This window comes from Ctenopharyngodon idella, chromosome 7 (assembly GCF_019924925.1).
Source record: "Ctenopharyngodon idella isolate HZGC_01 chromosome 7, HZGC01, whole genome shotgun sequence".
NCBI classification, from domain to species: domain Eukaryota; kingdom Metazoa; phylum Chordata; class Actinopteri; order Cypriniformes; family Xenocyprididae; genus Ctenopharyngodon; species Ctenopharyngodon idella.
In genome coordinates, this window is record NC_067226.1 from 11,425,455 (window position 1) to 11,447,480 (window position 22,026).

Consider the following 22,026-nt stretch of genomic DNA (forward strand, 5'->3'; position numbering starts at 1 on the left):
AAGAGCATGCGGTTTATCTGTCAATCAGATGTGTGTGAAAGTTGTTTGTTACTACTACTTTATTGCATCAGAAAAGTGTCACTTTGCTCACAGCTGACTGGTCCAATTTTGGTTTGAGATCTCTTACCCAGAACATGAGCAGGTTAGCCGTGGAGCCCAAAGCCCCGTTTCCACCACAGGAACTTTCCCCAGGAACTAGGGACTTTAAGGTGGTACTCGGTGTGTTTCCACCGCTGGAACTTTCCCCAGGAACTAGGGACTTTGTGGTGGTACTTGGTGTGTTTCGACCGCAGGAACCAGGGTCTAAATAAAGTTCCAGGTAAAAATTCTCCCCTCAAAACGTCCCTGCTCATGAGGTAGTACTTTTTCAAAGTTCAGGAACTTTCAGGGGTGGGACTTGGGTGCTGAGCATGCTGATTGGTTGAGATCACGCAGCATTTTGAATGGTTGAGTCCACGCAGCATTTTATTTCAACCACCATTTTTAAAAGTATGTTGCAGTGCGTGCAGTAAGAGTTGTTTGCTATTCGAATCAACATTGGAGTTTAAAAATACGACCGATGGACCGATGACGAGCTTCAGGCTTTATTAAGCTTATATGTGGAGGACGAAATCCAGCGGGAACTGGAAAGTCGTACACAGTCCTACGTCACCGGACTTATCCTCACAGTACTTTAGACCACTATGGAAACGCAGACAGCAACAGGTCTGGGGGAAAAAAAGTTTCTGGGACAAATTGTTCCGGGAATTTCAGTGGAAATGAGGCTTAATTTACAATGGTGATGGACACTGCTAAAAGCTGAGCCACTTTCATGGTGCCTAAAACCCTGGGTTGGAGCAAACTAAACTGAAACATACCTGACTAACCACCTATACCGGCTTCATTGTATAGGCCCCAGCTCCAGAAAAACAATAACACAGAAAACGTCTAGTTACTATAGCTAACATTACAACAACAGTATATCTTGGTTCTCTGAAACATAACAAAACCAATCTTACTCACATATGGAGCAGAAACAACACGTTCTGAAGTTCTCTACATACATCACGTATATGTACTCTGTTGCTGAAGTATGAGAAATGTTGACGATTGACACTATGGACAGAGTAAAGTTAAAGTTAAGTCTCTGTTAAACTGCCTCCCTTTCATTTCTTACATTTAACTTATAACACCACAGAATTTATTAAATGAAGTCAATATAGACTAAAATGTCAATCCCTGAATGTTTTTTTTTTTTCAACTTTGAATGTATGCGTTGGCAAAAATGGAGTGGGAGTTGGCTGCTTTTATGTCCACACCAATGTCAAAATCAAACCTACACTCTTTGATTTGGACTGAAGACCACAACTGATCTGGTGTAGAGAACAGAGGGGGGAGAGTTGCAGCAGATGGACTGTTAAGGATTGTAGCATACAGTCTGTGTGTAAAACAGCACTTGATTCAATGTTTCAAGCATTTTATAGTTACAAGTCCTGACAATCGTATACCCACACTGGCACAAAAAGCCCATTCCACGCATCCAGAATCCAAACACATCCTGCTAATTTACTGAATCATAGGTTTCTAAATCAAGGCAAGCTGAGCAACAGAAATGCAGTAAAAGGTTGTGTGTGCAAATCTGTCTGTTCAGATGTTGAGCTTACCTGAAGGTAGAGCTGCATGATTAATCATTAAAAGATCGCAATCTTGATTCAAACACCCATGCAATCTCATTCGTATATGATGATTCACCCGTGTCTATTAAACCTTTGACAAAAATCTCACCGTAACACTGAAATCTGCGTTTGCACTGCCGCTGTCTCAGAGAAAGCAGTTAGGCTATCTAGATATGAAACAGCTTCACAAACAGTCTTTTCAACCACACAGTCTCGTTATTTCCATGTTAAAATATTGCAGATTCTTTTTTATGTCATCTTTGCAAGGTGGATATAAAGAACTCATTAAGGTATGTGTGTGGGCAGCTGCTTGTGTCAGTTTCTGTAGAGGCTCTTTAGTAATTTCTCAGATGAGATTAACATTGCAAACATTTCCTCACACATTACCTCATCCACATCAAAGTGCTCTACACTGATGTCACCACACACTTACTGTCCACAGAAACACGTGCACACACACACACACACACACACACACACACACACACACACGCACTCTAGCCTTTTCTACTCATATAAACACTTTCTATCTCTATAAAGATATGGATATCATATCTACTAATGTAGTTATAGGGAGCTTAACAAATGCAGATTTATTAAACTGGATGTAAGCATGTTTATCAAGTCTGTTTGATCGTGTATTTTGAGCATCAAAGACCATGAAATGTTTTAACAAGTGCAGTACTTCCTATTAAAACAAAAAAAGTTGGGGTAAGACGTCGGCAGTTCTTCTTTCTTAATGAAGAATATAGGCAGATAATATAAATACAGGAGCTAGAAGGACACTTATACATCCCAACACAGTTAGACTATATGACTAACACAACATCCACAACACATATACTAAAGTACACAGTCAGTATCACTGAAAGATTCAACAGAAAGAGGTTGTTGGCAGAATAGTTATTGAGAGATAAAAGCATCAATCTTATCACTTTGCAGGCAACAACAGGACACTTATTGAGATAAAATGATGCAAACATAGGCTATAGTACTGGTGAGGCTACGCTCTCATTTACTAGAGACACCTTTAAAGCTTGAAAGCTACAGAGAGAGAGCGCTTTGAAGCACTGAAAATGAGGCAGCGCTCCCCGTTTGTTCTACTCTCTCTTCCCCTTAGGTGATCCCTCCTTTACCCTCTCCCCATTTCCCCTCTTCCTTTTCTTTTTAAAGGCAGAGAAAAGGAATAACTAAACTGCCCCAAAAATACAGAGAAAGACTTTTCAAACATTGCATTCGAAACTCCAGCCTGTTCCTCTCTGAAGGACTTTAAACACCAGAGTAACAGAGAGCTGGAGATTTGTGGAAACAGCAAGTCAGAGATTTATCAAATCCTTCAGTATTACTATTTCATTAGTACTCAAAACACAGATAGACAGCAATAAAATCATGAATTAAACATGGTAATAAAAAGCATTTTTTCTTCTTACTGTATCTTAAAGTGACGAGCAAACAAAAAAGTAAAAGAAAAAAGATCGGTACGATTTTAATGTTTTTGAAATAAGTCTCTTATGATGACCAAGGCTGCATTAATTTGATTAAAAATAGTAATATAAAATCAGGTGTATTGTGAAATATTTTTTTTTACAATCATTACAAAACTGTTTCCTATTTTAATACATTTGAAATACATTCCTGTGATGGCAAAGCTGAATTTTCAGCATCATTACTCCAGTCTTCAGTGTCACATGATCCTTCCTTCAAAAATCATTCTAATATACTGATTTGGGGCTCAAAAACATTTCTTATTATTATCAATGTTGAAAACAGTTGCATTGCTTAATATTCTTTTGAAACTGTGATACAATTTAAGGATTTTATATATGTATGTTTGTCAGGTTATACATACTAGTAAATGTTTATTTATGGATAGCAAATCAAGTATCTCAAACTTCCCCTTTGAAGTACAGAAGAAACATAAATGTGTCAGAGCAGCTGAATAAATAAGAGTGTTGAGGAGGTTGGAATAACACTGTCCTGAGCTCTGCTGCTTGTGCCTGTGGATGAGTGTGTGTGTGTGTGTATGTATGTGTGCTTAAGGAAATTTGGAAAACACAGCCCAATTCTCAGCTGCTAATCCTGGCAACTCAGTCCACACATTCCCACCATGCACTTTGATCTCCAGAGCACATCCGGACAGGCGTGCTTTAATGCACAACACACACACACACTTTCTCTCTGATGCACCTAGCCAGGCGCCATCCCAGCCCCCAGCACACCCCCATGACACACATACCTGAAAACTATTTTTACACACATACTTACTCGCTTGCATTACTCATAGTTAAATGGAAAAACACCTACAAAACATGTGGCAAACCATGTAAATCACTTACAACCGAGATGACTGCAATGCTTTCCGTGTGTACTTACAAGCCGGCATTGCATGTCTACTAACCAAGAGTAACTCGAGAGGAAAGTGCAGTCACCTCAAAGCTGCCTTTCAAGTTCCACATCTCATTACAGGTTATCCCAACATAGATGCAGTGCATGGGCTGCTATTCCTGGAAACAGACCCATTCATAAACCTCAATGAATGAGTCAATGACAGTCAATGCATTTAAATACAGTTCAATTTCAGTAATAACAATAATCTGTCTTTTTAAAAAGTAATGCCCACCCTTTAGTTCAACTAAAATCGTGCCAGTATGTTTCTTACGAAGTTTCTAACTAACAGACCTAGATAATGGGATTGCAGTTCCACTTCGCCCAGCATGTATACATGTAAATGAGACTCAGTTGGCCTTGACATTGTGACATTTGGGGCCACTAAGATTATTTTTTTTTTTTTAAATAAATTAATAGTTTTATTCAGCAGATAGATCAAATATGACAGTAAAGACATTTACAATGTTACTAAAAAATCCCATTTCAAATAAATGACTTATGAACCTTCTAAATCATTAAAAAAAACTTGAAAAACTAAACTACTTGGACCACTAAAATATTAAGCAGCACAACTGTTTTTAACATAAAATATATGAAATATAAAATATATTAAAATAGAAAAATAGCTATTTAAATTTGTAATATTCATAATATTTCAATATTTTTAATATTTTACTGTAAGTTTAATCAAATAAACAGCCTTGGTTAGCGTAAGAGACTTCTTCTTAAAACATTTTTAAAAAAAGTAGTTTTCAAAAGTCTTAAAAGAGACTTACACACAAAACACACACGTACACATAAACAAAGTATGGAAATGTGTGTAAAATGTTTATGTTTTATTTCCTCAGTTCTGAACTGACAGATATGTTTCGGGATTTGAAAATTGAGCGAGTTCAGTCTGTACTCTGTAGCAGTAATGTTAACATTAAACAATGGCAAATATTTGATAGAGTTGGTGACAGAACAGCCACCAGCAGGTCTCTTCACTCTTCCTGTCCTGGAAGAACAATCTTCCTCTCCTCTGTTCCCCTCCTCCCTTCTCGTCTCTATTCTCTTTTCCTTTCTCATAGGAGCCCCTCAACAGCCCTGCACTGGAGCCAGGTGCTGTCTCACTCCCCAGAGGCACCCTCTTCCCTTTTCTTTCTCTTTTATAGAAAGAAAAAAAAACATAGCCTTTCCCTTCCGCCCCCACCCTCTGTCTTTCAATCTCTTTCTGTCATCCTTTCTCAACCAGCCCTGGAGAGACATGGTAAAGCTGACGTCTAGAACAGAAAGAGAATGAAGTCTAAGGGTAAGTGTGTGACAACCACACTTGAAGCTTAAAGTGAAAGAAATACTTTGGATATTGGGAAGGGAATAAAAGAGACAAAGGATATAGTGCATATACTGTCATACTTTGTGCTACAGTAAAGAAAATTCTGAAGACAGCAAGAAAGAGAAAAAGTGTGCGTGTTGTCAGAAAGGGTTTAAATAGCGAGTTTTTCAATCCAAAAATTTTCCCAAAAAAGTTCTGAAATTCCTAAAGAAATTATTTTTAGAATTACAGTTCTCTGTTTGATCTAGGCTTCTTCAAAGTGTTTGGTCCCTGAGCGATACTACACAGAGTGATACAGAATGCTTTCAAAGTCATGATCAAGCCTGGTTTATAGTTGACCTATTGGCCTCTTTTGACTGTGGTGGAGATTATGTTTAAAGCTGTGATGTTGTCTGGTTTGCCCTAGTTTAGAACTGCTGTGCCAACTGGTTTCAGAGTGGTTTTCAAAAGCCACATTTCAAAGCAGTAACATCGCCTGGTCTTGGCACTTTGATTCTGGCTGATTTTAGAGCTATGATGTTGAGTTTCTTCTTTGATAGTGTAATTCGGACTGGTTTTAGCACTGTGGTGCTAACTTACTGAAAGCTGCAATATGAAAGCAGTGTGAAAGCAGTGATTTTAAGAAGGTATGGTCTCTGTTTGAATAATGACTATAGTAGCTGAGGTTTACTACAGCTTAGTAATGGGACTAACACCTCAAAGAATGACTAGTAAACATGACTGTAAGCCACACAATGATAAAAGCTGCACCACATGATGACAGACCACCAATCCATCCATTTTAAGGGAACAAGAGCCTCACTGCACTGACTTTAGACTAGAATACAAAAAGTGAAGCAGTAGGTCTGGAAAAGCTTCATAAAGAGAACACAAAATGATGGAGCTAGACTTAAATTTACACATGAGAACCAGAGCTCAACCCGCCCTGACCCTCACCTCTTTTTGAACAAGATCTTATAGTGTAGTTTACAAATAGCACAGGACCAATGCAAAGCAGACTGGAAAATGTAATAGGCAGTTCCACATAAGAAAGTCTTGTGTGTGAAGGCTAGTTAACACAGCACAACACAAACACTCATCAAACAGATTCCTGACTCAGACTCCCCACCATCCATACCATCTGAACCACATTAAAAACACAGACGCACACAACTGTCTGAACTTAAGCACAGATGCTATAAATAACTAACTCTCCAGGTAGTCTCTATTAGTCCCAGTATCAGCCTGGGTTTATGAGTGGGGTTTATGCTTTCTTCATGCTCAGGGAGTGAGGTAATTCTTCTTCAAGCACTCCATGGCTTTTCTCAGTAAGAAAGAGGAATCTTACATAAGTAGATTGTTTAACTTGTAATAATTACTTTTGACAAGCAGATTTTATAATATCTGTAGTATAGTGTCAGCATCATACTAAAACACCTCTGATTCAGAAGATCAGGAAAAAGGTGATGGCTACATTGGCGAACATTAAACGTAACTTTTAAGGCGAGACACTACAGGTGAATAGGGATTTTTTTTAAATTAGAAGATATCACTGTGAAACTTCTCCAGTTTATTACTGGCATAAACATAAGAAAAAAATGTATTACAAGTTTTGAATAAATTTATGTTTTAATATGCAAATGAGGCCTTATATACTTAAATATATGCTAATTTGCATACATTTCCAAAAACAAAATCTGGAAATTGGAAAGGTCCAGGTTTAAAATTCTTGGTTCTATTTGTTGATATATTAGATGAAAGGGCTTTTACAGAGGGGATTCTGGATATCTTATTTTGTGCTTTAGTAAATTAGAGAATACTGACAATAGCCTTAAAAAATCTATTTTCGCCATGTTTTTTTGAGTAAAAGGACCTATAACTCAGGATAGGAATGATATATCAACAAATCCCTCTTTAAAAGCCTTCAGAATATAGATAGGAATAAAACTGTAAAGTTTGCTGTATATAAGTTCTGCTGAAGTGGAGATTTCTGACTCAGAGCAGGAGAAAAAACTCATTTTGAGAAAACGGCCTTTAAAGATATTTACTGTAATTGAACTCTATAGACGCAAATAGATAAAGTGCCATAAGATATACATTTAAAAATGTATTTTGGATGTTTTCTTTCCACCAGTCTGAAAAAACACTTTATGAAAAGCCAAAAAGTGCAAAATCTCAAAATTGACAGGTGCCTGAAAAAACAGTGTTTTTGCCTGTAGTGTCTCCCCTTAATGACAAAAAGAAACAACAAAATGAAAGTATAGACTAAAACAAAACAACAACATAAATGGTCCTCTCTCCTTGCACTGTCGTCATGCCTTCTTTTATCCTTCCGGAGCTCCTCCGTGGGACTCGAAACCGGCCTCGCTCCGTTCCCATGGCTCTCAGCCCCACCCTGCTCGCCACTGGATATACTCTTTCCAGCTAAACCAGCCTCAAATTTCATCACTCCGTAAAATATTAAACTATCCTGGAGATTCTTTGTTATGTCAAAACAAAATGAGTATTTCCAAATAAATATTTATGATTTGAAACACCTTCTCACCTTCTCTTATTCTTTCATTCCCACAACACTCCATTAAGCTTATGTTGTTCAAAAAATTGTTCAAATGTTTGAATTCTTTCAGCAGGGATCCTTTCCCAGCCTGGCCAAATCACTTCACACCAACTGATAAAACACACACACACTCCTCAGTACTGCTATTGTTTCTTAAACTCCTCATTAGTACATCAGAAGAAAAACAATCAGGTTATGTTGGACAATCCCTGGTTAATTTGCAGACTATCATATTGACAGGCAAATGTTAAAATAAAAAACTGAACGACTGTATGGCTTTATAAAGTTAAGTGTGGTGAAGTCTGAATACCTAAGTCAACAAAACAGGTAAACCAATGAAGTTTCAGACTTTGTTCAGTGCATTATGATATCTCCAGCTACAATAACACCTCCTTCTCACAGTAATAAACATCAAACTGTGTGAACTTTGAACCAGTCAAGAACCATGCATTCAGTGCACCTTAAACTTATTTTTCTCCTTCAGACCACAAGATCTAAAATCCAGAATTCACAATTTTGTTGCAAAGTCTATGTTTGCAGACCAATATTATGCATCTTACATGCCAAATCATTGTTTATTGCCACTACTTTCTTAGTGATTTAGAAAAGCAACATTCCTGATTCTTAAAGTTTGTATTGTGTTTGGATGTCCATGAGGATTGGGTTTTAAGAAGTTGTGGCTGCACTCTCCTGCTGTTTGAGATGGCTGTTTAATAGCATCCTACTGGATTTCCTCCCTCTCTCTCTCTTTCTGTCACTCTCAGCGTCTCTCGCTATCTCTCAAACCCTCAAAAAAGTCTTCTGAGACTCCGCAACAGCCCTTGACCAAAAGAGGCTTACTCTGAGGTATTTCCAGAGGATTTCTCCTCTCCTAAACGACAGTGCTCTTATGTGTTTACTAGGATGCCGAATCTGAGACAGACTGGCCCTCCCTCCACCCCTCTCTCTACTTCACAATACAGCGCTGTCACCAGCCTGTCAGCCTGCAATGCTTTCAACCCGCCGTGATCTATTACCTACAGAGAGAACTTGCATCTGTTCCTAGCCCTCACACAGTTCTTCCCACCACGTTCAAATAAACCATTTACCCATGTGAGCTGCCAGTGAAAAAGTTGATGCGCCTTTTGTCTAAACATGACTGCTATAATATTTTCCTTGTTGGGCAAATTCAAAATGCAAACACAACTTTTTTGCTTGCAATAAAAAAGACGTTAATATCCAAATATATAGCCTACTTTCAAATACATGTGCCGCCTTTAAGATACCAAATATATTTATTTATTTACCTATTGATATTTCCTCTCAAAATGACAGCCTGAACCTGTCTGGAAAACTGACTTTTCCTCTTTCTATCATTCAAAGGAATAACAGCACAAGATCTCCTCCTCTGGCTTCAAAGGCAGCAGCAGCTGAAACCGTGGAGAGCGTTTTAACAGACATCATTAAAGGGAAACGTGTATTCAGAGAGTGTTTCTCCTTTAATCACTGCTGGTAATAACGCCGCTGGCTTTTATAGTTGGGCTCAAACTACAGAGTGTTTCCAGAAAGTAAACTATTGTTCTTGATGACGTCACAAAACAATGGCACGATGGTTTTCAAAGCGCGTGAATTGGGTGGTCTAGAAGCGCGTGTGGCCTCTAGAAACAGGCAACGATCATACTGCAACGCGAATATCGCTTATACACACTTTTACAACCTACAACCTAATAGGCTACATGTAGTTGTCATGTAACATGTCCATTAACTTTTAACTTTTATTCAACATCGACATTCAAAATGTACACATGCGCACAGAAAAGTATGTAGGCTAGTAGCTATGTTAACGGTAAACACTTTTTAAACCACCCTTTTTGACTAACATCATTTTAAATGGTCCTGTCATACAAGAAATGCATTTTTAAAATGACAAATATTCCACTTAGTTTTTCAGTTAATGTGTAGGCTAGCCTACTATTAGGCTACAGAAAAATTGGAATTCTTTGTTTAACATAGTTTTAAATCAATAATAGCACGTCACAACGCAGGACACCGCTGAAACTGCTTGACATTTTATACAATTCATGCAGAACTTCAGAAAGAAAAGAGTTGTAGGCTACTGCGTCAGTTGTAAACGATGTTGTTGTAGGCTATCACAACAAAACAAAGTTTTTTATCAGTTAAAATACAAACTTTAAACTGCAAACAGCTCCGTACATGCATTTCTTACTTCAAAGTGCGCAACATTAAACGCTCCATAACTTAAAACCCAAACAGTTGATTCCTACAGCCTTTGAATGGAAGGAAGGCGAAGCGCAAAGGTCACGTATAGTCCAACTTTCTCAAACTCCAAAATCTTCACACCTAACATGCACGCATGATAAGTTATTAAAACCGTTCACGCACCCGTGGAGACAGTCCGCAGGTATTTTTCTGCTGGCAGTCCTGCTGTTCTTCACGCGAGCTCGAGCAGTAATACTTCTGTTTAACCATCCAGTCATCCAGTCCTTTCCTCGCCAAACATGCGTTAACTACAAAACTATCGCCTAAAACAAGAAAATACAGTTTATACATATTTTTGAAAACTATTACTGTGTATCTACCAGTTAAACAGTTTTTTTAGTTTAGTTTCTAATGCTTTTCTTTTTGTTTACGGTAAATGTTTAACGATGCTGTTTTGTTTTATCAATTAAATAAAAAAAATAAAAAAACGATATGTGAATATTATGAATAAGTGTAGGCTACTCACCTTCAGGACTCTCCCTCGCTTTACAAATAGCAGCTTTAAAGGGAAAATAAGTCGTATAAATATATTACTCGAAAGAACTATATCACAAGTGCTTTAAAATCAAAGACTTGCTTCAATACACCAAAGAGATGCCGTCTTACCATGTTTGGAATGAAGTTTACCCATTTCTCTGCATCGGAGAGCAATTGAGAAACATCAGAAATGAAAAACAATCCAGAAAGAATGCGATATTTGTGAGCGTCCGTAAAGAACAGCGCGCGGGTTCCGTACACATCCAGCAGCGGTGGAGGATCGAGTGATCTGCAGCTCCAGCGGACGAGACGAGAGGCGCTTCAGCCACTCAGCGAGCGTGATTGACGCCTCGCGCAGGCCGCCTCTCCTTCCGTCTGATTGGACCGAGGCGGCACATGAAAGGAAAGCGGGATTCTTTTGGAGTCTCCAAATATAAAAAGAGCAGCGCAAAGCCCCCCGTGGGCGCCATGAGCAGGACGTCAGCTAAACACGTCCAGCCGAGCGGACACCAATCGCTGGTTTGGACAAGAGCTGAATAACATTAAAGAGTGAAAACAATTGACTGGATGAACTGTATTGGACTCTCGGCACAATTAGCTTGAAACTTTACTACAATGTAATGTAGCCTATAGACTAGATGCACAAAACTCAAATAGAAATGGTCGGTCGGTCTGTCTGTCTGTCTATCTATCTATCTATCTACACTAACAGAAAATAAAGTCCAGTTGTTAAAATAAAATTATTAAAATGTATAAAAATTAAAATAAAATGTATGTGATATATGACATTCAAATACTATTTAGGAAAAAGATCTACAAAAACTTTAGCTCCTCCAATCCCTAATCCTGTGACTTTCTCCATGGTGCATTAAGAAGCCACAGCTTGACACCGGAACATGCAGGTTAAACCAGTGACACCAAGAGAGGGATGAAAGGAACAGAAGTCATCTCTCATACAAATCAGCAGCATTAGGTGATTCTACAGATGAAAAACGCACAGTATGTGTTTGTGGTGCAGCTCATGATGCTTTTGGGAAACCCATTCCTTTGATTCCAACTTGTCTACTGGCAACGGCATCATTTCATTGTTTAAAACTGACGCAGTGAAGTATTCTTGAAAAAAACATCCTGCAATTCTGTATTTATAGTCAAAGTGCAGACAACTGACCATAAACAAGCAAAGTGTGACATAAATAAAGCACTAATATTAGGTGCCAGACATAAACAGACAAGTCATCTGAGCTCATTAAAGACGTTCTAATGAAAGCTGAATGAGGTTTGAGACGGATCTGAAAAAAACATTCCAGTGCATCACTCTCTCGTGTACAAGGAGAACCTTTTCCAGGACAAGTCTTGCATGTCTGTGGTCTCGGAAAAAACTCATCCGCATACAAACAAACATGTGCATTTGCCAGAGTGAGGCATCAACGCCACAGCGGATTTTACACCCAGTCTCTCAAAGCAGAGGATTCTGACTGGCTTTGAACCTCCCAGACACACATGCATATATATACACGCACAGAGATGAGCATGTTATTACACCCTGCATACACATATTTTTTCTCTCTCTCCAGCTCACACACTAACACACACGCAAGGGCTGGGAACCAGCCGGCTAGTCGCTTTGACACACTTCCTGTGCTTTGAAGCGGCCAGCGGAGAGATGGCTTTTCCCATCATCGCCTTTGAAGGCTGTATGAGGAGGAGGTTGTGTGTGTGTGTGTGTGTGTGTACATGATATGGGGGAAGGGAGGTACTGACATTAATTCATTGTAATGGCTCATCAGTTGCTTCTTTCCTAAGAAATGATTAATGCATCATGTAGCTGTTTTCTTTAGAAAGTTCTTGTCTTTTTCAATATCTGATCGAATAAATGATCAAATTCATCACACTTACTGTAGTTCTTCTCATGATGGTCCTGCAGTAAACAGTCAGTCTTAGAAACATAATTCATATTCTTTCGCTTTAAATCACCTGTAAACTTTTCAGCAGATAGACAGACAGCAAGAAGAGGACAAGGCCAGCAGCTGTGGGGTGTTCAGTGGACATGTGACCGTTGCTTTTTTCTTGAGGGACAAAAGAGTGCTGGGTGTGCGAGAGGGCAGAGGGCAACAGTCCTGCAGTACAGTGCAGAGTCCTGGGACGGCTGCAGAATGGGGCTTTGTAAAGACCCAGCATGCTGTGTGTCAGAAGAGGGGAGCCTGGGACAGTTGTGTGTGATGGGGGAGGGTGGTGAGAGACAGCAGGCTGGCATGTGTGTAGTGTGTATGCCTGCTAGATTAGCACCATGACCTCGTTGTGCAATGAGTGCAGACACAGGCAGAAGATGGGCTTCTCACGTGATGGGTAACACAATCCACCCTGTCTACTGCACTACATTATTTACTGCAGAATTCCTAAATCTTAAAGGGACAGTTGAACCAAAAAGAAACAAATTTGCTCATCATTTACTCACCTTCATGTCATTCCAAACCTGTACGACTTTCTTCTGTTTAAGATATTTTGAAGAATGTCCATAATGAAAGTCTGTAGGATCCAAAACAACACTGGACCCCATTAACTTTCATTATATATGACCCAGGACCACAAAACCAGTCATAAGTCACACAGGTATATTTGTAACAATTGCCAACACTACATCGTATGGGTCAAAATTATCTTTTTTTTTTTTTAATGCCAAAAATCATTAGGATATTAAGTAGAGATCATGTTCCATAAAGATATTTTATAAATTTCCTACCGTAAATATATCAAAAATGTATTTTTGTGAGTGGATATGCTTTGCTGAGGACTTCATTTGGACAACTTTAAAGGTGACTTTCTTAATATTTTGATTTTTGGCACCCTCAGATTCCAGACTATTAAATAGTTGTATCTCGGCCAAAAATTGTCCTACCCTAACAAACCATACATCAATGGAAAGCTTATTTATTATTCAGCTTTCAGATGATGTATAAAAAAAAAATTAAAAAAAATTGACCATTATGACTGGTTTTGTGGTCCAGGGTCACATATGGACAAAAAAACATCTTTTGTCTTCTGCAAAAATAGTCATACCAGTTTGGAATGACATGAGGATGAGTAAATTATGACAGAATGTTTATTTTGGGGAGAATTATATCTTTAAGAAAGTCTAAATAAACCTAATTTAAATATCAAACTGCTTAAAATCGCTTAAAGGACAAATGATTAAAGACACATTGAAGCCCAATATAATGTATGCTGTGCTCTAGGAGTATAGCATCTTACTGGATAAGCTTATTTTTTTAAAAGGTTCATCCTGTAATTAAAAGGATGCTGATGTGGTGTTTTATCTTGTGGGCTCCTGGTGTAAAAAGGGGAAACTGTGGTGTCCCACTTAAGAATGCCGTTTTATCTGATGAGGCACACACAAACATCCGGACGCATACTCAAACACATGTAGGGCTCCTGATAATCAGGCATCACAGCCAAGAAGGATTAACACCAGTCGTTAGCTCTGGTTATAATGCAGATGCATGTACTTTAAAAGTACAATTTCAGTTGAACTAAAGCAATAATACACATTTTTAACATGTAAACACTTCAGTCTGACTGAAATCATACCAGTCTGTTTTTTGTCAATTCAGACTAACAGATAATGTGATAAGTGGCATTTGAGAATGGTTAATGTGTCCTTCATGGTTATTGACGGCCTTTTTGTTCATATAGGTTGCAGAGACACAGATTAGCTTCATTAACTTTAATTAACACCTTTTTTTTGTGACCTTTGTGTGCACAAGTAAATATTGCTCTCTCATACTGATCTAAGACCAGTTTTTCAGCCTAAACTCCTAAGAATTGCTTAGGAGCCTAAAATCAGGAAACCGATCACATGGAAGCATAAAAGTAAAACTTCTCCCAAAGTGGTTATCTGAGTGTGTGTCCCCTCTCTGTGCTATCTGTGCCCTGCACTGGCTGGTTTTGAAGCAGTTGGGGGTTTTTGCCCCATCCAAAATGAGGACACAATTAGAGCGCTGAGCGGAGAACAGTGGGGATCCCTCTTTGAAGTGCGGATCAAATAGAAGAGCCGCATGGTTTTGTTCGGAATGACAGAGCTGGCAAACTCACCACAGCACGGCTAATAGAGAGAGCGCTTTATGATGCTCGTTAATTATCCTTTCTGTCACAGGCCATAGAGAGGAGGAGAGAAAGGAGAAAGGAAGGAAGAGAAGGACAGAGTATGAAAGAAAGCTACTGTAATGGCATTGTGGGTGGACGTAGGTGAGTGGTAGACTGCATGCGGGGAACACTGAGACGGCTGGAGGGAAACTGCATGTGGTGAATAGGAGAAAGACAGACATGATGAGGAAATAAATGTTGGTTAGTAAGAGTTTAAACAGAGTTTGTTGGTTATTTCGAATGGAGCAGATGGTCAGAGAGGCGGACAAAGATGGTAAACCAGAAATAATGACAACAACAAGGACTAAACAGGAAGCAAAACTGGAGGGAAGAAACAAAGCGAAGAGAAAGGCACTGGAGATAAACAGTTTCCTGAGATAAGAGGTGCCACCAAGACAAATCCATGCTTTAAAGTGAGACGCTCCCTGGGGGCTGCTGCATTGTAAACCTTTAACCACAGCTTCAGAGACAAATCCTGCTCCTGATCCAAACACTGGCCATCCAAAAACATCCCATCTTCTATCTCTCTTTCTCTCTCTCTCTCGCTCTCTTAGCTTATTGCTGAAATGATGTATATCCTTCAACATAGCAACTTCAACAAGTTTATAAAACATTTTCAAAAAAAAAAAAAACTACAAAAACTGTATCCATAATGAGAGTATTTCAAAAAATCCCCAACACTCAGTTGCTTAAATAAAGAAAATGTTCTGTTTATACTGATCTGAAAAAAAAGCAGAAATGAACCAGATTACTTTGATGTCTTCAGCTGCATTAAAGGGTTAGTTCACCCCAAAATGAAAATCCTCATGTCGTTCCACACCCGTAAGACTTTGGTTCATCTTCGGAAGACAAATGAAGATCTTTTTGATGACAGAATGCTGTCAGATTTCCTTCCATTGACTGCCTTTGTAACTACCACTTTGATGCTTCAAAAACTTCATAAAGAGATCGGAATACTAATCCATATGAATCGAGCGGTTTAGTCCAAATTTTCTAAAGAGAATTGATCACTTGTTATGATGAAAAGATTACATTTAGGCTTTTATGCGCATGTAAGCATTGATAAGCGACTAACTTGAATAACGCACAAGAACAAACCTCTTCTGGAAGCTCAAACGTGCTGGGTAACCATTGAGGTTCAATGTGTGTTACGCAGCACGTTTGAGCTTCTGAATTCAGAATTTTCTTTTTGGGGTGAACTAACCCTTTAATATTAAACTAAAAGTCCATAGTAATGTCGAAAGTATACTTCACTTGTCTTTTTCATCATCAGCACAGTCCACTGATGTCTGCACACACTGTCCGTGTGCAGACCAGCAGACTTGTGCAGTGCATGTGCATGATTTGAGCGTTTGAAAAGAATGGTCCACGAAAGCATCTATCCGCGCTCACGGTCAAAAGAGTATACTTTGAAAGCACTCAACTGTGTGCAAGATGGAGCGGAACACAGAAAATTAAGTATACCTGGGCTTTAAGAGTTACTATAAATACTGTCTGAATGGATACATGTTTTTTTTTTTGTTATTTTGAAGTACAATATTTGACCTTTTGCCCTGTACTACATTGACGGCACAGTGTGGAAGAGGCTGTTGTTCTCAAAGGAGTCAAACGGAGGTGAAGATGGCAGTCAACCCTGGATTTATGAAGAAAGAGAGGGAGGGTGATAATATGTCCATGTGTATACTGCATGGAAAACTCAGTCTTAGATGATTGTGTGTGTGGAATATCCTCAGCTATAGCATGAAAAGCAAACAGAGCAAAAGAGAAACAGATTTTAGGGAAACTCCCATGATACAATAACTACACTGAACTCTGATGTAAATGTGATTTTAAAAAAGAAAGGATGGAATAAATAAGTTCATTCTAAGCAAATCTAAGGTCTTGAATTAAGTGTCCATGATCTTATAATTAATGTATGAATTAAACAATATTTAAAACTAAGCACAAAGAAACTGTGGAACAATCTTGGCAGCATTGTCGCTGTAACTGTTATATGAACCATATACAGAAAAAAAACTCATGTGCAAGACACAGTTGTTGCTAAACTATTGTTAAACATATGCTTCAAAATAAATTTTTCCATTAAATGTTTTTTGTTTCTCATGTTGGTGGTGCATGTGGATCTGTGGATCTGCAGATCTGCGATGGAAAAACTTATAGAGAGAGCAAACAACAGACTAAAATTATTCGTCATCAAACTAAATTTAGGTCTTCAGTCGTTTAAATCCCATCTGGCTATAACGCGCTTCCCATAATGTATACGCATTAGGTCAACAGGCGAAGAATAGGTGATCTTTTGTGGTTGTTTGAACTCATTTGAAGACATGAGCATTTATGCTATGAAAGCAATCCGGTCAAATGCTTTTTCGACTACCTCTGGAAGTGGTCGAAAGTGGACAAAACGTTTTAAACCCCATTTATAGCATCATCTACTTGTGATCAGATTGACGAAAGCGCTTCTTAATACCAGGTGTAAACAGGACCCAGACTCTAAAACATTAAAGCTTCATTACAGAAAGTCTTTGCTCTTTTTAAGTCATACAGGCCTAACATTTATATGACAACATGTTGTTGTAAAAAAAATAAAATAAAATAAAAATATGACAAATTTTGCAGCTAGAAACTCTACTTAGTGTCTTAAAGACACAGAAAACTGTAAAGGATTATGCACTGTCCATAGAGTAGAGCAAAATAAAACATTTAGTAGGGATGCACCGATACCACTTTTTAAGGACCGAGTACGAGTGCCGATACTTTTTTTCTAGTACTCGCCGATACCGATGCCTATACATTTATTAATTTCTCTCTCTCTCTCTCTCTCTCTCTCTCTCTCTCTCTCTTTCTTTTCCTTTTTTTTTCGTGATGTTGCAGTTTTCCAAGCACAACACAGTGAGACTAATGAATGTAGGACAGCTTCTTTATTATTACTCTACTGAAAAAAGTAATAATTTTTATGTGCTGGTCACAAACTTAAAGAACAAAAATTTCACAGTGTCCAATAACCTTCAAAGGGCATAATTACCAATATATATAATTGTTGTTATATAAAAAGAAATTTACAAACAAATTACAAACAATACAACAAATACTATAGAGGTACAAATTAAATAAACTTGTTTTTCAGATACAGTAGGTTTATTTACCATGTATACATTTACTTAACATATTTTGTTGTTTTATTAACATTAATGACAAATATAGGCTACGGTCCCTTTAAGACCGAATCCATGGATACTGACATATATCCTGTTTTCACCCAAATGTTTACGTCCACTTCAGCCATAACCGACTATATTTACGTGAGATACTGGACATTTTGACAACTATGTGTGCATTTGACCATTCAGGCGCAAGGAGAACTGATCGCGAGCTGAGAGAACTGGGATCGCGTGCAAGAAAGTGAGTGAGCGCGCGCGAGAGGGAGCGCTTCTGGTCTGTGTCATTCAGCGGGATTCCGCCTATCCCGCCTTCACTAATCGATAACGAATTGTGATTGAAAGCATGCAGTTCGCAATGTGTGTGTTGTCATCATTAATTTTTAAGTATTTCCACACCTCTGAGGCTGACATTGTTTCTGCTGCTGCCGCCGGTGTCTCTGTGCACGGAAAATTCTGTCAGTTACGTCACTTGAGGTATCAGTTTTTGGTATCGGGGGTATTTTTACGAGTACAAGTACAAGTTCATGAGCTTGGTATCGGACCGATACCAATACTGGTATCGGTATAGGTGCATCCCTAATATTTAGGATAAAATAACCTATTCATTTTGAGATACTGAATAGCTGATGGTACATTATCCCCCCCTCCCCCCAATAAATGGACATAAAATATTGATTCGAGTTGATAATATTTTATTAGGTTAGACAAAAGAGATCATGGAGTGACAGGAGAAACATCAAAATAGCACAGCTATGCAGGAAACTGGTTGCACATGGAAATGGTCTGGGAAAACAGAATGTTGACCACAGAATGTTGAATGTTGCATTAAGATACAACAGATGTATATATTATATATATTCCTATATAGTGTATTTCAAAATTTCTTCTCTTTCTATTAGGTTTGACTTAGGCTCCTATACTCTCTTCTCTCTATAGTCAGGACCAATTTGAAGGTTTAAGCTGAATGGGACAAAGCAATCATGTATGATTAGTTTTGTGTGTGTGTGTGTGTGTGTGTCTCTTGATCTGGGACCTTGTCCTCTGCAAGAGGAAGTTACAATTTCCTCTAGGATTTAATCAGAATGCCTGGCAGGATCTCTCACCTCTACCCAGAATCCCTGCTCCCGCTGACACATTCAGCAGATGTGTGTGTTCCTTTGCTTGCGTGCGGACTCATCTTCCCTTTTCATAAACCACTTCACTATTTGTGTAACTGTCTGTGAGCGTGTACGTGCACATGCTGTACTGTCATGGCCTTCTGTTCAGAGGACCTTGAGGAAGAAAAACATGCTTTAGTCTCACGCACCAGGCAACCTGGGTCAGCCGTACTGTACTGAATACACATTCAGCTCTTCTACTTTAAATGGCATTACAGTTTAAAGTTTTTTTTTTTTTTTTTTTTTAATAATCTGTGCATGTTTCAATTTTGCATTTTTGCATAACTTGTTCAATACTATACAGAAATCATTTTACTCAAAGCTAATCGGCCGAACCTTGTAACATAGCACATTGAAACAGGAAACATTGTTTCTGTTAAGTTCAATAACTTTACTGTTATTCCGAGTTTCGATGTTTAAAGCTTTTTATGCACCAAAGAGTAATTGAACTCAAATGAAAAAAATAATTTTTTTAATTAAAATTACCCTACCGTTTAAAAATTTGGGGTCAGTAAGATTTGTTAATGTTTTTGTAAGAAGTCCCTCATGCTAAGCAAGGCTGCATTTAGTTATATTTTAGGCCTTTTCATGCCTTTATTGGATAGGACAGTACAGACGAGACAGGAATGCATGGGGTGGAGAGGGGAACGGGATCAGCAAAGGACCTCGAGCCAGGAACTCGGGTCGCCGGAGGCACAGTTGCTTTTATTTAATAGAAAAAAATGCATTAAAAACAGTAATATTGTGAAATAGGTAACACTTTAGTATAGGGAACACATATAAACTATTAACTACGACTTTTCCCTCAATAAACAACTAATTTACTGCTTATTAATAGTTAGTAAGGTAGTTGTTAAGTTTAGGTATTGGGTAGGATTAAGAATGTAGAATAAGGTCATGCAGAATAAGGCTAATAAATAAGTACTAATAAATAGCCAATATTCTAGTAATATGCATGATAATAAGCAACTAGTTAAAAGACCCTAAAATAAAGTGTTACCGAAATATTATTACAATTTAAAATGACTGTTTTTTATTTTAATATCTTTTCAAATGTAATTTATTCCTGTGTTGGCAAAGCTGAATTTTCATCATCATAACTCTTCAGTGTCACATGATCCTTCAGAAATCATTCTAATATGCTGATTGGTGCTCAAGAAACATTTTGTATTATTATCAATGAGTAAAACAGTTGTGCTGCTTCATATTTTTGTGGAAACCATGATAACATTCTTTTGGGATTCTTTGATAAATAGAAAGTTCAAAAGAACAGAACTTCTTTGAAATAGAAATCTTTTGTAACATTATGAATGTCTATACTGTCACTTTTAATCAATTTAATGCATCCTTGCTGAATAAAAGTATTAATTTATTAAAAATACTGACCCAAACTTTTAAATGGTAGTATACATATACTATATTGTTACATGTACACTTAGATATAATTAATACTCTTATTTTGTTTTTCCAATAGATGTATATTAAACAGGTCTCAGGAACATGTTTTTGAATGAGATGATGATTTTAAAGCTCTTCTTACCTGGTCATGAAGGGAAAGTCTGGCACAGTGAGTTCTGAAGCTGGCAGGCATTTACACAAGGAAACAACAACAGTGGTGAGAGAAAGTTACTCATTTTAACCTATAACGTTAAAGGGGCCATACACTTCATACAGTTTTCTATATGTAAAACAATTTCATTTTACATGACTTTCCTCTCTCTCTCTCTCTCTCTCTCTCTGACCCCTTAATTAAGTCACAAAATTCTTACTACTACAGACATAATGTGTATTTGCACATAAAGACTGTGGATTTGTACATAAAGACAAAATTACAGCATAATTCTCAGCACACATACTGGCGACAGAATGAGTGTGATTGTAGTCAAACGATCATGCAGCTTCATGACAATCATCATATTTGCTCCTGTTTACATTTTGTAAAGGCTCACAGATTAAATAATTATTTACCTCTAATTATTTATAAAACTTACCTAGGTGTTCATTGTTTCTTTAAACAATGTTGTGATGGTAAAAAAGTGTGCAAAATATCATTTGACTATATTCTTAAGCAGTGTGAGTTGATATTGATGACAATGGGAGAAGAGAACAGGAGAGATGTCAAAGAAACAGAAGAGACAGCAATGAGGAAATGGTGTGAACGACAGATGTATGAGCATAAGAGGAAGCAAAGGTCTAGTGAGCCAGCTGTTTCACGGCCTAAGAGAATCATTAATTCAGGAAATGTTTTGTTCTTCATTGGACAACAGATAGGCCTACTTCATAATGAATAACCAACCAAAGATACTGTGTGTCTCAGTGCACTCTTCAGAGTATGATTGAGAGTTTTACTGCTCACTGTAAAACTCAACCTTCAACAAAACCCCATTTCAGGGTGTTTTGAATGGGACTGTGGAACTCTTTGAACTGATAGTGATATGATGTATTTGTTCTGGTCCACATTCATGTGAAAAATACATGAATGTCCTTCATCCTTAAGAGCTGCTAAACTGTTTTTATTGTTTTAAGCAATGGCAACAAAGAATCTATCTATCTATCTATCTATCTAAAAACAGTTAAAGGCACATCATGTAATTTTCGCTGCTAGAGGCATAGCTTGCCATGGATGAGTGTAGGGTCATGGGAGTTGTTGTTTTCACCTCCACAGCCGATGGAGAGCAATACAATGGGACTCTGCAGAAATCATGTTCATGGATGAGCTAATGTTTTAAAGTTTTATTAACATTACTGTGGTATGAAGCAGGGCGGGGCAGAGAGCCTGGGACATTTTACATTGCTGTTTTTATTATGCTTATGTGCTGCAGTCGGCTGCTGCCACTCCTTTAATTTTGTTTATTTATTTTTTTTACGATTAAAGGTATGATTAAAGTTACGTTTAATGTCCTCCTCCTACTTCCTGAACTTTGTTGCAGTTATACATTAA

The 22,026-nt window shown here is 37.9% G+C and overlaps 1 protein-coding gene and 1 long non-coding RNA gene across 3 annotated transcripts in view; both read right to left on the reverse strand.

Annotated features, from left to right (window-relative positions):
• Positions 1-11,053, reverse strand: part of nkd1 (NKD inhibitor of WNT signaling pathway 1) — a 28,326-nt gene extending 17,273 nt beyond the window's left edge. The window contains exons 1-3 of one of the 2 annotated variants that reach the window (XM_051898535.1): positions 10,760-11,053; positions 10,620-10,652; positions 10,277-10,416 (exon numbers count right to left, since the gene is read on the reverse strand). In XM_051898535.1, the coding sequence (XP_051754495.1) occupies positions 10,277-10,416; positions 10,620-10,652; positions 10,760-10,784 (198 nt within the window). In that variant the 5' untranslated portion in view covers positions 10,785-11,053. The remainder of the gene's footprint in view (positions 1-10,276; positions 10,417-10,619; positions 10,653-10,759) is intronic. The other variant, XM_051898536.1, reaches the window with a different exon arrangement.
• A 7,581-nt stretch (positions 11,054-18,634) lies between these two features.
• On the reverse strand, positions 18,635-21,037 carry LOC127515185 (uncharacterized). Its single transcript, XR_007930782.1, has 3 exons — positions 20,626-21,037; positions 19,032-19,199; positions 18,635-18,711 (listed from the first exon to the last, which is right to left on the reverse strand). It is a non-coding gene; the product is annotated as an uncharacterized LOC127515185 (long non-coding RNA).
• Positions 21,038-22,026: the final 989 nt, after the last annotated feature.